The sequence below is a fragment of the Notothenia rossii genome, assembly GCF_949606895.1.
Source record: "Notothenia rossii genome assembly, chromosome: 4".
In the NCBI taxonomy this organism is placed as follows: domain Eukaryota; kingdom Metazoa; phylum Chordata; class Actinopteri; order Perciformes; family Nototheniidae; genus Notothenia; species Notothenia rossii.
The window spans coordinates 43,108,464-43,123,157 of NC_136902.1; the positions used below are offsets into that span (position 1 = coordinate 43,108,464).

Consider the following 14,694-nt stretch of genomic DNA (forward strand, 5'->3'; position numbering starts at 1 on the left):
AAATCAATTTCAGCCGCCATGTTGAAGGACATCTAATTTATCTAAATGCACATCGAGGACCAAGGATCGAGCATCAAGGAAGCTCTCTGGAGGAGCTATAATCGAGGATACACTGATGGGTCCTCCACGGCTCCTTCGTGGATGCATTTCCGGGAACAGAGACACTGTTATTGTCTCATTATACTGCACTGTGAATGAATTAAAAGTAAATCTATAAGTCGTGATGAACACATCTGTCCATCAGACAGAGGGCTGCTGTGCCTCCTGTCATCATTAATGGACGTCTCTTTAAAATGACCGCTCAGAGGAGAGGAGTTCTCATTTCTCTAATCGCCTGCTGCTTCCCCTCCTCTCTCCTCGGTTCCCCTCCTCGGCTCCTCCGCTCGCATCTCCTGTGGGCGGGACTAAGCCTCGAGGATAGGAGTCGAGGAGGGGAATTAGTGAAATGAGAAAGGGCCAGGGTCATGTTACAATTTGTTTACGTCTTTCTTTAACTCTTTCACGAACTGGCAAAGGAGAACTTTCCGCTGCTGTTAAGTCTCGTGCAAACGTTGACCCCAGGACCCCAGGAAGTGCGCCAATTTTTGAAGCCGATTTTGGAATGACCGTAGCGGCCAAATGGTGGTACTACAGCGTCCGTGGCGTCATTTTGACCCAAAAAGACCTTTTCCCATTGACTGAAACGTCTGTAAATCAGCGTATAATTTATTTTTGAGCTAAATCAACTACCTACTACGAACACTTGTTTAGTCCTTATTTAAATGATTAGGACTTTCCAGTTGTACCATGTGTCAAAAGTTGAATCCAAAGTTATTTTCTCTCCATTTATCGACTTAAGGAAAACTTAAGTGCGCATGCTCTCTAAACAAAAGGCCCCGGACGATCCGGGTACTTTCTGAATCTACAGTCGCTCTATTTTTGCTTCATGCGCCACTGAGCAACTCTCATAGCAATGAGCGGTGCCCCTCCTCCGACGCTGGATCCAGTTCTCTTCATACATGGTTGACCCCTGCCACATGAGATCTCTGTTTTTGGATACCACGCTGCCACAGCTAGCGTTCCGCCCCGGGTTGAAGACAGTACCGCAACACAAAGACAACCGTCTTTGGGAGGTGGGAGAAGCACTGTTTTTTGTTTACCAACAGCGCAAACAGAGCGGACTGGGTTAAGCTACAAGCTCGGCGTGGTAGAAGCAGAATATACTCTTGGTCACTTCTATCTGTCTGTTTGAATGTAATAACTACACGGCTTGCATCGTGAAGCACGCAGCTAACATTAGCTGTTCCCACATAGCTAGCAGTTTGCTACTACACTACTTTACCTGCACGCGCGGGCGATATATACCTGGGTATAAAGTGAGCGGCTCGTGCTACTCTGTGTTTGGGAGTTGATTTCATCACAACACTTCCTTACTTTTCTACAGTTGAGAGGTAATCCTCGGTGAGAAGGGACCCATGGTCTTTACTAGAAGTATGTTTTGGGGTTATCGTGGTAACTTTAGGATTAACGCTGGCCGGGTTTCAGCCCTACGGCGCTGGTTCACTTCTCCATGGTAACGTATGCTGTACACCCAGTGGTGGAATGTAACTAAGTACATTTAGTCAAGTACTGTACCAAAATACAATTGTTGTACTTCACTTGAGTATTTTCGAGTTTTGCTACTTAATACTTTTACTTTATTACATTTCGGAGGCATTGTTTTACCTTTTACTCCACTACGTGCATTTAAAAAAATGTGATACTAACTTCTTTGCATGTATTAATTTATAATACAGAATATAAATCAACTAATAAATCATTATGCATTAGAAGTTATGCTAACAAGTGGTATAGCAATTCATTTAAATAATCCTAAACCTTACCATTATTGTTATTTACTACTTTAGTGGCCCCTTGTTGGATTCTCTATATACTTTTCAAGCAGGATTTGAATCATGCAATTCAATTGTATGACTTTTTATTATTGTGGTTAGTTATGAGGTTGTGTCTACTAGTGTTCATTGGTTTATGTGCTGTACAGCTAGATATACATACAAATCTGAAGTCATTGATGGAACAGATATTTCTTTTTTTCTCAGACCAAGTTACCATCATGGTTAACCAGGTTCAGCGAGGGGACGGTAGTTGGCAGTCATGCAAGAGTGACTCCAGCGGGGCCAGCAACAGTGGGGGGGAGAGTTCCAAGGAAAGCTCCCGCTGCTCCACTCCGGTGCTGGATGCAGACCGCTTGGACAGGCTGCGGGACAAGATGCGCAAGAGGACGGAGTCTGGAGACTGCTGGTTCTCGCTGGAATTCTTTCCCCCCCGCACAGCCAGTGGAGCTGTCAACCTTATATCAAGGCATGTGAAAACTGAAATATTTATTCAGGAATCATGATATGCTTTGAATCACCAAAGGCCAGATAAAAAATGTGCATGCACGTTCAAAGAATACAAAATAATAGCTTAGTCATAGCAGAAAGAAATATGTCTCTTGATTGCATAGTTCAACAATTATAGACCAGTAACTAAAGGGCTTTTTATAATTCTGCAGCAAATATTTGGAGCGCTGAGTTTGCCTTCTTTCCTCAGATTTGACCGTATGGGCACCGGAGGGCCTCTGTTCATCGACATAACTTGGCACCCAGCAGGGGACCCAGGCTCCGACAAGGAAACCTCATCTATGATGATTGCAAGCACAGCAGTCAATTATTGTGGCCTAGATAGCATCCTTCATCTGACCTGTTGCAACCAGACCAAAGAGAACATTACTGGCTACCTAGCCAAGGCCAAGCACCTGGGCCTCAAAAACATCATGGCCCTGAGGGGAGGTAGGAGAGATTACATGTGTTTACATTTTGGATTATAGAAGACTTCTGTAGAGTAGCGTAGGTAAGTGAGTAGCATTGGTGCTAAACAATTTTATCAGCTGCCTAAAGTATACACTCGAGGAAATTCCTGCTGGGAAATGGAACATTCCCACTCAACAGACCATAAAGAAATTGAGTTATCTGATTTGGTCCATAGTTTTTCTTCTGTTTCTGATTACAAAAAAAGGTTCACTGGCTTCTCACGGCAATTCTTAGTAAAGAGAAGCCTCACGGCCCGTCTACACTACAGGCATGAAAAAATCTTGGAGCTGGGCGTGTCTGAAGCTTGGCGATTTTTTGCGAGCAACCAATCATATGAATCTCCTGCCCCCGACATACAAAGCAATAGCAATGTTAAAACGAAGTAAACTGGATATAAACTCTCCAAACAGGCGAAAAAACGATCAGTTTCACCCACTTTCTCTGCCACCTCCCTCCATGCCTGGTTCCTCCGGTTTGTATCCCGGTAAATAGTTCCGGTCGTAAAGAACCGGGTGATTTGCTACCGTAATATCTCGTTTGGAATATGAGGAAATGAACTGCGGTCTGGCTCTCCCAGCTTGCACGCGGTTTGATTGGCTGCGCTTGCACTGGCGGGATTTGCATAAACGGGATTTCATTGGCTGATGCCAAGCATCGAGCCTCAAAAGTTGAACATTGTTCAACTTTTGATGCCGATAGATGCTCGTGATGCTTGCAAAGCCATGCCATGCTCCCCACAATGCAGTTCGGCGAAGATTAAAAATCTTCTACTTCACCCCATTCAAGTGAATGGGCGAAGCGTTGAAAGCATTTTTTTATGCCTGTAGTGTAGACGTACCGTAAGAGCAGCTCTGCCTGGAGTGTGTGGATTACCTTGAAAGACAGGCTGCTTTTTCCCTTGCATGTGCACTTTTCAATTAAACTCACTTTTCACTCTATTCATTAAATCCCCATCCTGCTGATTATTTTGCCAATGTTATTTAAAATATTATAATAATCTGAATTTAAAATTAATCTCTAACCTTTGAGGTCTTCACAACATACAGTATGGCTGCCAGCTAAACTGTGATTGTGATTCTCTGTAGACCCAGTGGGAGCCGACTGGGAGGAAGAGGAGGGAGGCTTCAACCACGCCATCGATCTAGTTAAACACATCCGATCAGAGTTTGAAGACTACTTTGATATCTGTGTTGCCGGTATGCTTTCAGCCTTCAGATCAGCAGTAGGCAGTTCAAGTTGAACTCCCTTTTTTTTAATAATGCATGTATTGTCCAGGATACCCCACAGGGCACCCCGAGGCAGAAAGCTATGAGGAGGATTTAAGACACCTAAAGGAAAAAGTAGATGCTGGAGCAGACTTTGTGATCACCCAGCTGTTCTTCAGAGCAGACACATTCCTCAAGTTCCTGGATGACTGCAGGGCAATTGGTATCACATGTCCCATCCTACCAGGAATATTCCCCATCCAGGTAACTCCCCTTTTAAAGCCCCACTTTGAGTATCGGCTGTATGCATCTCTTAATACATTGAGCATTTCCATAGTTCCATTCCTATAGTATTTTATAGCACCAAGCTCCGCTTTAGAATAAAAGACATGGAAAACATGGTTTTGTCTAAATCGGTTAACAGGGGCGCTGCGCCCTCTTACCTTCGCCGTGTGCGCTCCTGTAAAATGTTAAAGTGATGCCAGAAAACAATATTTCTGTTTGGCAAAAAAATGTATAATTACTCCAAAAATATGAAAGTGCGTCAAATAGACCATCAGCTGCAGAGACAGAGTTTTTACGGAGCTCGGACGGCGTGCTTTTGTTGACGTCCACAGCGCCGTCTTGTATACTGGCGTCATGTTCTTTGCGAGAATTGATACATACAAGATCAGCGCCACAGTATTGCCTCGTACTATATTTTTCTAGAAAAATGGAAAATATCACCTTTTTAAAATATGTGACATTTAACCTGTTCCTCATCAGGGTTACCAGTCTCTTCGTCAGCTTGTGAAGCTGTCAAAGCTCGAGGTGCCAAAGGAAATCACAGAAGTCATCGAGCCCATCAAAGACAACGATGCTGCTATTCGTAACTACGGAATACAACAGGCGGTGGAGATGTGTCGTGTGCTGCTAGACAGTGGAAAGGTACCGGGACTCCACTTTTACACACTGAATCGAGAGGTCGCCACCATGGAGGTCCTGCGACAGCTGGGGCTGTGGATAGAGGACCCCAGGTCAGTCATCCTTTTTGCCTGCTTAAAAAAATCACCATAAACAGTCGTATTTCCTACAGAGTCTCAGTGTTGACAGAAAGGCAACATTTATTTATTGCACTTGACGCACACACACGCATGGCGTAATTTCCAGTGGGACAGGGGGGGACATCTCCCCCCCACTTTTCGAAATCCCGTTTATGTCCTCCCACTTTACAAATATGTTTATTATTTTTTAACGCAAGCCTTCATCGCCACGGAGGAGCACACAGCATCTGTGACTGAGCGAGACAGAGAGCTAGAGAGAGCACACCTTTATCTATTTAATATAGTTGTAAAAAATAAAGTAAGAAATCATTCCAATGTGTGCTATAGGACAGTAAAAAAAAAAAAAAACAGTTTAAAAGGGGAGTGATTAGTAAAATATGCATAAATAAAAAGAAAGCATGCTAACTAGGTAACATAAGATAAGAATAAACTAGTTTAAATGATTTATTATTGGTTGTGATCATATTCTAAAGATGTTTGGATTATTGAAAAGGATACAGCTCCCTTTCATATGAGTGTTGAGAACTGTATCCATACATTCCTGTTGTGCTCAAAGTGCACCAGATTGATGTTTTTCACTTCAACATTTAAAAACAAATCTCCGGGGTGTGCCTGCCCCCGGACCCCCCAGAGGAGGTGAGGTCCACCCCCAAATAAAGCAGGTTAAAATAATTAGATTGCATACATGTTATTTTAGTAAACACTGAAAACGGGTCCCACAGACCCAAAAAGCACACAAAGGTTAAAGGTAAGCATATAATAATGTTAAAATGTGCTAAATATATACACTGCAAAAAACAAAAACAAGAGTAAAAGTAGCTCAAGACTTGTTTTATTTTTTGAAAGTAGCCCTCATCCCAAAAAAAGGTTGGAGACCCCTGCTTTTTTTTAAACTTAGGTTTTATTATTTTCAGGAACAACAATACAAACAAAAGTAGTGTCAGAGATCAAATAATTATCTATACATAATGTAACTAAGGTCAGGGTTCGCTGTGATTTCGTGAAGGGTCTTATAGGCAGTCCATTTGAACAGTTTCTTTTCAAATTCTGATAGTTTCATTCTAAGCACATGGGTGAGTCTCTATCCATATGGAGTATTTCTCCAACAACTTCCAACCAGTCATTGGCTATAGGGGGTTCCTCCTGTAGCCATTTCCTGGTGATTGCTTTTTTCGTTGATGCTATCAGTATACGAACAAGATATTGGTCTCCGTATTGGACAATGCTCCTTGTGAGTGGAGACCCCTGCTTTAAGGTATAATAACTTCAAATGCTGCAGTTTAACAAAAATCCTATCACTTCATACACGCTGCTCTGGATCCTGAACATGTTTGTCAATTATACATGCACATAGTCGTTGTGAGATTGGTAAGTTCTCCATGAACACGTGGCAGTGTTTGTGAAGCCAGATATCTCAGAGAGGCCCTACACTCCGTTTGCATTCTTGCCATTCAAAATGGACCGAAGTTTCATAGCTTTTTTTTTTTTTTGCCAGACGTCCTCTTCCTTGGGCAGTTAGTGCCCATCCCAAGCGGAAGGTAGAAGATGTTCGACCCATTTTCTGGGCATCCCGACCAAAGAGCTACATTTACAGAACTCAGGACTGGGACGAGTTCCCCAACGGCAGATGGTACCAGTTTACAAACTTCAATGTCAACTTCCTTATTAATGCATTTTATTTGGTGAATAAATCTTGACTTGGTAGCATCCTGCTGTTGATGTTTTCAGGGGAAATTCCTCTTCTCCAGCTTTTGGCGAGTTAAATGACTACTACCTGTTCTACCTGAAGAGCAAGTCATCTAAAGATGCACTGCAGAAGATGTGGGGAGAGGAGCTGAAAAATGAGGAGAGTGTCTATGAGGTCTTCACCTGCTACATTACAGCCCAAGAGAACCAAAGTGGACATAAGGTAGGCCATTGTTTTCCATGTCCATGACTTAAAACGTTCCTCACACTGTTTGCTCTCATATTTTAATCTGGCGTCCTTGCAAAAGTGACCGTCTTGCAGAGATGGAGTACTCGAGTCCTGGACTCAGACTTGAGTCGGACTCGCGCACTGATTGACGCCAGATTACCACAGTTTACAATGGAGCCTCAGTTTGGCCACTGCGAGGCTCCGGCGCTCGCAGCTCACGTGCATGCTCCCCCCCCCCCCCCCCCTCTCATCGTATCCAAATCTCGCACATTCTGTGTTGTGCTGTGGCAGGCACCGCAGATGTCGGGGAAACGATCTTCAATACTCCTGAAAGAATCCCACCAGACTCCTTTGCCCCTCCAACAGAGGGATGTCATTGTCCTCCTGGCGGAAACGCTGGTTGACGCGGACTCAAACTCGGACTCGTGAATTCTCGCCCCAGTGACTGTGACTCGTGAATTTTTCGCCCACGATGACTAACTCGACTTCTACATTCACACTCCGACTTGGACTCGGATTCGAGCAAGTTTTGTCCTTCCTCACAGGAAGTGGGAAACGGGATAAGACCTCTGGACACCACGCTGTCTAAATGATCCACACTGTTAATATGAGAGGAAAATAATTGTTTTAGGAAATGAAAAATATGAAGTTAACTATCTAAAGGTCTCCATATAGAAAATAAATAATTAATTGTGCCATTAATTCAACATTTAAAAAATATTTGAATTGGAAATGAATGGCAAGAGAGCTCAAATCTGACTTAATGTGAGTTGCCTATGTGTAGAATTTTGCAATGCATAGAAGAGAAGCCAAAGCTCAACATTTGTATGACAAATAAAACTCAGCTCAGGGGCAGTCATGGACGGTAGGTTTTTCTACAAAGAGAAGTATTCATTGATTGGGGTTTGAATTTTGACTTGAGCCTTCCCTTATAGATACTGTCTTTTTACGTTAGTGAGCCCGGATCATTTGGCTCGGCTCTCTTAAAGCGCCGGCTGTTTCGGTTCCCAAAGGGCTCTTCATGTTACCACAGTTTACCACGGAGCCTCAGTTTCGCCGCTGCGAGGCTCTGGTACCCAACCGCTCATCGTGTCCATATAGCGCACGTTCTGTGTTGTCCTGTAGCAGGCACCTTCGATGTCGGGGAAACGATCTTCAATACTCCGAAAAGAATCACACCAGACTCCTTTGCCCCTCCAACAGCGGGATGTTCTTGTCCTTTTTCCTTTTCGACATTTCAAGCGGTAAAAACTCTCGATCTTCTCTCAAATTATTAATAGTTTTGGATGCCCTCGGCTCGCATTCAAGGCGTCCCAAGCTGAATAAGGGTGTCTAATGACGGCAAGACGCCCCCCTGGCGGAAACGCTGACCAAAAAGGAGACACTTTGGGATTATCTTTTAGTTTTTATCCTGGCTTCACTGAATCCTTCAAACTCAAAACACAATAAGACTCTAGAGTACTAACCACATAGTTGAATGTCTATTTTTGATACTTTTGCTCTTTCCTGGCTGCTTTTCAAGAGTTTTTTGTTTATAAGGAATCTCTGGTGCATGTCTGTGCACTCAAATGTGAAGTCGACACAAATTTGCAGCTCTGCCTTGACACTGTTCACTTCCAGACAATTTCGCTAGCCCAAGTTCGCATTCACACCTAATAGTCCGCTTCTCTGGTGCACACCTGAGGACAGTTTGTTACATTGTTTCATTTTTCAGATTTGGTTTGCGTTCACACGGGAAAAACTCAAACGGACTATGAACTGTAAACACTAGTCATGTGCACGGAAATGCTGTTCAACAATTGGTCAGACATTAAGGGGGTACAAAACGCAAAATCCGGACAATTTCTACCGTAGCCTCCGCCATGGGGCATCGCAGGTTATTTTTATGCTGCTGTTAATCTGGAGAGCATATCAACAGACTCTAGTGGCCGGCACATATGATTATACCATCAGACGACGTGCGATAAAAAACATTATAACACATATAAAGAGAGACGTTCTACAGTCAGGAGGAGGTTTCATCGACAACAGGGGACTCTGACTTTTATATATAGTTGACGGAGCATTTTTACTTTACATTACACTGTTCAACACTTCATTCTGCTTCACTCTTTCGCTAAAGATTTGAAGACCTCCGCGTTCTTATGCTTCCTATGTTTTGGTGCGGACTGCTTTCATACCAGCGATTAACCGCTCCAGAGTTTGCTAATAAGCGGTCCGGACTGTGTTCACACCAACCCAAACGAACCGCACCAAGCGGTTAAACGCACCAGGGTTCAGTGGCGGCGCCAGAGATTTTCTCTAGGGGGTGCTGTGGGGTAACTTGACGTTTCATAGAGGGTGCTCAAACATTAAGGGTTTCCCATTAATGCACCAGCGCTACAGTTGAATTTTCTACTGCAACACTCCCCACACGCACACACAGTGTACCCGCGACTGTTACAATGAAGGCTCGCAATCAGCTCACGACATATAGGTGTAAGCAGGGGTAAAGTGCTATTTTTACAAGTGGGGAGTGGACCTCACCTCCTCTATGAGGGACCTCACCTCCTTTAGTGGGGTTCGAGAAGATTTTTTTTAGATATTGAAGTTAAAAGCATCAATCTGGTGCACTTTGAGAGCAAAATGAAGAGATCTATGGATACATCTCTCAACATACATATGAAACAGAACTGTAAACAGATTTTCTATTTCTTTATAGATATTTTACAAATCACTCCCCTTTTAAAACAAACCGTTTGAGACCCACTGAGATAACTAGACTAAAGTTAACTATCTAAACACTGAGAGTCCTTTACTTCACCTGAGCTGAGGTTATCTGAGACTCTCAGTCTGACAGGAGAGAGTTCTCCCTCCACCTTGTTGTTGAAAAAGCTCCTTATATCCGTTAGCTTGGCTAGCTAGCACCAGATGCTAACCACAACGATCTCCGGTAGATACCCACCGGTGCGCGAGCTCTCTCTCTCGCTCGCGCACTCACACAAAATGGCTCATGCCACACACACACACAGAGCAGAGCTTGAATGAAACACAGAGCCCACGAAGTAAGCTACTTGTACTCACGAGGCCTATTATGTGCAGAATACCTTTCGCTTTCATTTGGTTTTGATTGAGTGTCCACACATGGATGTTTAAGGACAAAAAAACGATCAATTTCTCACTTTGCTGTTCGCAAATAATTTGGGGCTCCAGCTAACAGGAAGTCACTCAAGTGTCACAAAGTAATTTAGCCTATGGGTAGGTGAAAAATCTAATGGGTGCTGGCCATTGGCCTAATCATATCACCTGTGTTGGCTTTATGTTTTTGGTCAAACATTTGTTTGTTTCACATTTGCATTGATGCAATCAATAATTTTCCTGATTTAATTTAATAAAAATTATAATAATAATTTTCGGGGGGAAAAAAAAAAAACACATATATTTCTTGGGGGTGCTTAGGGGGTGCTGTGGCAATCCTGGGGGGTGCTTCAGCACCCCCTAGCTCCCCCCTGGCGCCGCCCCTGCCAGGGTTTGATTCAATCGGACTAAACAAGGCTGGTGTGAATGCGACCTAAGACATTGTTCTTTGCCTTCAGTCCGTGTTTGTCCGAATCTTGGTTTTGATGAGTGTGAAGAATAACACTCTATACATTCATTATTTATTTCCAAAGGTTCTGTAGTTTCACTTGAATATGTTTGGATCTGGTGATTTGAAGAGATGATGATGCCCAGCGTAATTAGTTGGAAAGCAATTTGGAGATATGCAAGAGGAGATAAACATCCCCTAATATAGCTCTTTCTTAAAGATGGGTTAAACGTCTTCATCCTAAATTGGGTTTACCATGTCCTGACTCATGCTCTGTATTTGATGCACAGACATAGGGCTGATATCTGTTTTCACTCTGGAGAAAGTAATACAATCCTAATCTGTTGAACTCTCCCAACAGTTAGCCCATAGCTTTGAAGCATTAACTGTCAACAAATACACCATGTTTGTTTTCTCTCATGCTAGGTGAAGTGTTTGCCATGGAATGATGAGCCTCTGGCCCCAGAAACCAACCTGCTGAAGGACGAGCTGGAGAAAGTGAACAGACGAGGAGTCCTCACCATCAACTCCCAGCCCAACATAAACGGCAAACCCTCCACAGACCCTGTAGCAGGCTGGGGACCTGCAGGAGGCTACGTCTTTCAGAAGGTAGGACCTCTTCTTTCTTCTTGATTGTGCCTTCTGGATGGACAGGTTGGCGAATCGGGTGTTTTTGTCTGACAAGTTGATATGCCTCAGTACTCTTGTTTTACATCAAACAGGCCTATCTGGAGTTCTTCACTTCTAGTGAAAATGTGACTGCTCTCCTCAAAGTACTGAAAAAGTACGAGCCCCGTGTCAACTACCACATCGTTAATGTGCTCGTACGTTTTTACTGAGCACCTTTTAACTCCATGTTTTGTGTCTGAATATGCATTATTAATATGTCCCAATGAATATGTTGTTTGAAGGGCCGTAACCTGACCAACGCCCCTGACATGCAGCCTAACGCTGTGACATGGGGCATCTTTCCTGGAAGGGAGATTGTCCAGCCCACTGTAGTGGACCCAGTCAGCTTTATGTTTTGGAAGGTAAGATAGAGTTGTGCAGAGATTCGGGAATGATTAGCATTCTGCTAATTGCTTGTTTTCTTCCAGTGAAAAATTATACAAGATTAAGGTGCGAAGCATTGGCCAAAAACAAGGGCTTTTAAAAACGTTGTGGAGATAGGAAGTGACCTCATTGTTACGTTGTCCAGCCCACTGTAGTGTAATGGAACTGCAATAGATTAACATTTGGAAAAATACATATTTACGGATGACAAACTTGAGGTACTAAAACATGTGTAGACCTTGAAACTCAAAGTAGCCATGAACCAAAACCAGTCTTTATTTACTTCCCTTGTATTGATGTTCTTTAGGTTTGGCATCACAAGACCCTGGCATTCTGACAAACTACCAATAAAAAGTGTTAATACCAAATAACATGTCTGATGTGACTCAACTGTCTGACAGAATCAGCCCGGCGCAATAACATATTTTTGTAGTGTATATAAAGCAGTTTGTACACGCTGCTTCTGGTCTTTCCTGCAGCTCTGCATAGAGGTAGCCTCTACCCTCCTGGCAGACAGTGGGCTAGTCTAGTTTTACTAATGCTTCGAACTGTTTCTCGGAGTTGTCTGTAATGTAGGGTAAAACACTGACTGAGAGCAGATGTTCATACAAGCATACTTCAAAATATCCAAACGGTCTCTTTAACACAACATGTGTTTACCCCTTAAAGATGGTTTCAGGGCCTTTGCGGCGACCCTGTTTTGTGTTTTCACTGCAGTGCCTGCAAAAAACTTGTTCAACTTCAGTCCCAAGCTTCTCTGCCAGAACCAAAAACATTGAACCGCGTATGTCACAAATTGAGGCTGCCATCTGAGCAGATTAACCTGAGCAATAACAGTTCATGACGATTACAGCGGAGAGTAGAAAGCTGTTACAGAAGCGGTAGTGCCAAAAACGTAAAGTGGCAACTCGACCATACTCGTTATATAAACGGCATGCAACATTTACCATGTATACTTGTGACTTCTGTTGTTTTTTTAATACCAACTACCAGGTGTAATAAATACAATCACAAGTTTGATCACAGATGGATCATAGTGACGGATACGCTGATTTAAATATGCCTGTAAAATAGAACTTGTCACAATGGCAACAAGTGCCTACTCATTCAAATGTTTACTCATTGACACTATGAAGCCAAACATTATCTATAGAAACTGAAAAAACGATTAAATTATGGGGAAATTAGCATCAGGGATGTTACTGTTGTTACAGTCAGACGGTGGATTACTACTTTCCAGCGGCCACTGACGTTAGGAGACAATAGGCTAAATGCTGGTACAGCACCATCATTGACGTACCACTCCAGCGGTCAGCTATGGCAGCGGAATTATAATGGCAAAGAAGTAACCACCTCACGATGGAGAGAAGTCGTTATACAATTCAAAGACTAAGAGCAAGATGTTGGCGTTGCACAAAGGTAAACGGTGACATCATGACGTGGCTTCTCCAGGGCTTTGATAGATGGAAGCCAAAAAGAAGATTACACTTTTTTTTAAGTTGTTCGCAAGACAGGTGCACCTGTAGAGGGTCAGGATCCTGTCGATGGTGCAACAAAGCATCCAACTAGCACCAGCAAAGAACTAATTTGAGTGTAAAAGGGGTTTTAGAACACTCACAGGTTTTAGGCCTAACGACAATCCTTTCCCCATGTCTCCATAGGACGAGGCCTTTGCTTTGTGGATCGAGCAGTGGGCCAACCTCTACGAGGAAGAGTCTCCTTCACGAATGATCATCAAGTATATCCATGACAACTACTTCCTGGTAAATCTGGTGGACAATGACTTTCCTCTGGAGAGCTGCCTGTGGCAGGTCATTGATGACATGTTTGAGCTGCTTGACGCTCCTCCAGAAACGCACCACGGTGGAGAAGTCTCTGAATGAAGCTTCTTCTTTAGGGACAGAAAACACACTGCTTCTTGCAATAAAAAGCACAGCATAGAGTAAGATTTGCACTTGAAAGTGTTTTAAAGAGTTTTTTTTTAAATGTTGGGGATAATTTAAGCTAAAAGTCTCAACAAAATGAGCTTCTTCCTCTGTAGCACTCCCTGCTCATAAACTGCAGTCATGTTTTACAAAGTATTATTTTTTAAAAACAACAAAGGAGAAAGAAACTTGCATGCATTATTTGAACATGCAATATTTTTTTAAGTCGGTTAATGTTTCTATTATCATGGAAGACTGTAATTCAAATGATGTATTTGAACAAGCTTATGAAATGATGTTACAAGTGAAAAGCTAGTATAGAGATGCTAGTTGTGAGTGAATCTTATTTGATGTCACAATTACACTATGCCGGTAAGCACTAATGACTATATTGTACCACAGACAACAGGAGTTTTACCTGGTACCTTAACATGTTTTAAATTTGTGTCATATTTATCTGTTGTGCCTGCTTTCTGAAGCATTAAATAACCTGTTCAATATTGAACAGCCCAATGAGTTGTTACTAGGTCAGATAGAGTACTGTACTATACTGTCGACAGACTTCCAAACATGTTTATTCCCCTTTTCGGAGTGGATAAAAGACCCTCAACCGACAGCCCTTTCGCAAGTCATTCCAAATCTCACTTCTGCTGCTGCCTGCTTAAAGGCAGAAGTTCAAACGGCAGGGACTATACAGCGCTGGACAAGTCCCTGCCCTCTTGTTTTAAACAGGGAAGATGTGTACAGATCCTTTAGAAAGGGTTAATCCACACAGCTCCGACATCATCATCAAGTTAGCTGACACCACCGCCATCGGCCTGATCACCAGTTCAATCCCGCCCTGACCGCCACTGCAGTCAACATGCCGTTGTGCCCTTGGGCAAGACACTTTACCCTAAATTGCTCTCTTGAGTATTGTCTGCAGTAATGATGTATTACTTGTCTGATATATGTAATGTTAAGCGATTTGAGCACTTGTAAATGCGTTAAAAATAAATGCAATGAATTATTTATTTAATTCAGTACAACCAAGGAGCTGATTGTGAATTACAGGAAGCATCAGAGAGAGGGACACCACCCCCTCATTTTAGGGGCAAGGCCATTTGGCCTTTGGTGTCACACATTTTTTCGGGGCACAAAGGCCATTGAGGGAAACA

General features: G+C 43.0%; 1 protein-coding gene across 3 annotated transcripts; it reads left to right on the plus strand.

Annotated features, from left to right (window-relative positions):
- Positions 1–128: 128 nt before the first annotated feature.
- Positions 129–14,555, plus strand: mthfr (methylenetetrahydrofolate reductase (NAD(P)H)). Of its 3 annotated transcripts, none has more exons than XR_013807069.1 (12): positions 129–1,112; positions 2,079–2,340; positions 2,572–2,810; positions 3,917–4,027; positions 4,107–4,300; positions 4,802–5,052; positions 6,575–6,709; positions 6,808–6,988; positions 10,986–11,168; positions 11,282–11,343; positions 11,471–11,590; positions 13,274–13,410. XR_013807069.1 is itself a non-coding variant. In XM_079674524.1 (12 exons), the coding sequence occupies exons 2-12, from the start codon at positions 2,093–2,095 to the stop codon at positions 13,493–13,495; spliced, it is 1,986 nt and encodes a 661-aa protein (XP_079530650.1). In that variant the 5' UTR covers positions 414–1,112; positions 2,079–2,092; the 3' UTR covers positions 13,496–14,555. The 3 variants fall into 3 exon arrangements, 2 of the variants coding, with proteins under 2 accessions (XP_079530650.1, XP_079530651.1); XM_079674524.1 differs by having other exon boundaries at positions 414–1,112; positions 11,282–11,383; positions 13,274–14,555; XM_079674525.1 differs by lacking the exon at positions 129–1,112 and adding an exon at positions 1,128–1,430 and having other exon boundaries at positions 11,282–11,383; positions 13,274–14,555.
- Positions 14,556–14,694: the final 139 nt, after the last annotated feature.